At 27.0% G+C, this 1206-nt stretch overlaps 1 protein-coding gene across 1 annotated transcript in view; it reads left to right on the top strand.

The window, feature by feature from the left end:
• The first annotated feature begins 369 nt into the window (after nt 1–369).
• Nucleotides 370–1206, top strand: part of LOC108573967 (ras GTPase-activating protein 3) — an 8189-nt gene continuing 7352 nt past the window's right edge. Inside the window, exon 1 of the mRNA XM_017936461.1 lies at nt 370–428. Coding sequence (XP_017791950.1) covers nt 374–428 — 55 coding nt within the window. The 5' untranslated portion in view covers nt 370–373. The remainder of the gene's footprint in view (nt 429–1206) is intronic.

Genomic DNA, 1206 nt, shown 5'->3' with positions numbered 1-1206 from the left:
TTATGAATAAAGATATAAATAAAATTTACTACTTTACATTTATTATTTCAATGGTAAAAAATAATACCTCTTAAATAAGTACTAATACTTCGTTTTAAACGGATACTGATAAATTAGTAATGGAATTGTAAATAGCTACAATTTACACCTAGTATGTTATTTTTATTTCATAGATATTAACTATAAGCAGAGTTTTAATAAACTGTTAAGTTTAATAAACATTAATAAATATTTCAAAATTAATTTAAATCATATTTTATCAGAGTTGGGTGTACGTATAACTTACTACGGTCCTGTTTAAAATCCATTCACAGAATGAACGAACCGTCTGCATTCTGTTCATGTACTCACTCAGTAGTGTCATGGAGGTAACATGGCCGAAGAGACGCGCCTAGTTCGCGTTGAAGAAAGACTAAAGATTAAGATTGGTACGAAAATTTATTAAAAACATCGTTCAATAGCAATGTGAAATTTGGGGAAATTGTATGTTCTGTAAAAGTTACAAGGATGTTGTTATTTCAAATAATCCGATATGTGCGTACACGCGTGGTATTGTTCGTTTGGGATGTCACCTAATTTGACTACTATCATTATTCGTTTTAATATTCAAGTGGAAAATACAAATTTACATTTTGCAATTTCTTCTGTGTGATTATCAAATCTATTATACAGTCATACTGTAATGGTATTTCTGCTCAATTTTAGTGATCAACACGTACGGATACATTCTCGACACCCACGCACCGTTGCCCCTATAGGAATATATGCTCCTCGCTAGTTAACGTTGAAAGGAACTGATTATATTTATTAAGATTATTTAAAATCATTATTTAATATAAATAATGCTGATTATATTTATTACAATTAGCAATTAGAAGTTGTTTTCTTTCACTATTTTAACTATAAATATATCAAGAATTGTTTTCCTTGTAACATAGTTTCAGGCATGTTATTGTAATATTAGTAATTAGTAATATTAGTAAATCAATACAAAAAATGATGTATTATTTCTTGTATCTTTTATATCTTTGAAAACAATAGTTTTTACACATAAACATGACATTTCTTTTAATGAATCTGGATATAAACATTTCTTTAATGCTTTTTTGATTTGTTATTCATTTATTTGCCCTCTTTCAACTTTTTACAATTTTTCTATAATATGTTACTTACTCATTTAAGTAGAATTAGTTAACGTATCTAATG

Source organism: Habropoda laboriosa, unplaced genomic scaffold (assembly GCF_001263275.1).
Source record: "Habropoda laboriosa isolate 0110345459 unplaced genomic scaffold, ASM126327v1 scaffold181, whole genome shotgun sequence".
NCBI lineage: Eukaryota > Metazoa > Arthropoda > Insecta > Hymenoptera > Apidae > Habropoda > Habropoda laboriosa.
The sequence above is the reverse complement of the archived record's forward strand: the minus strand, read 5'-3'. Positions and strand labels throughout refer to the sequence as shown.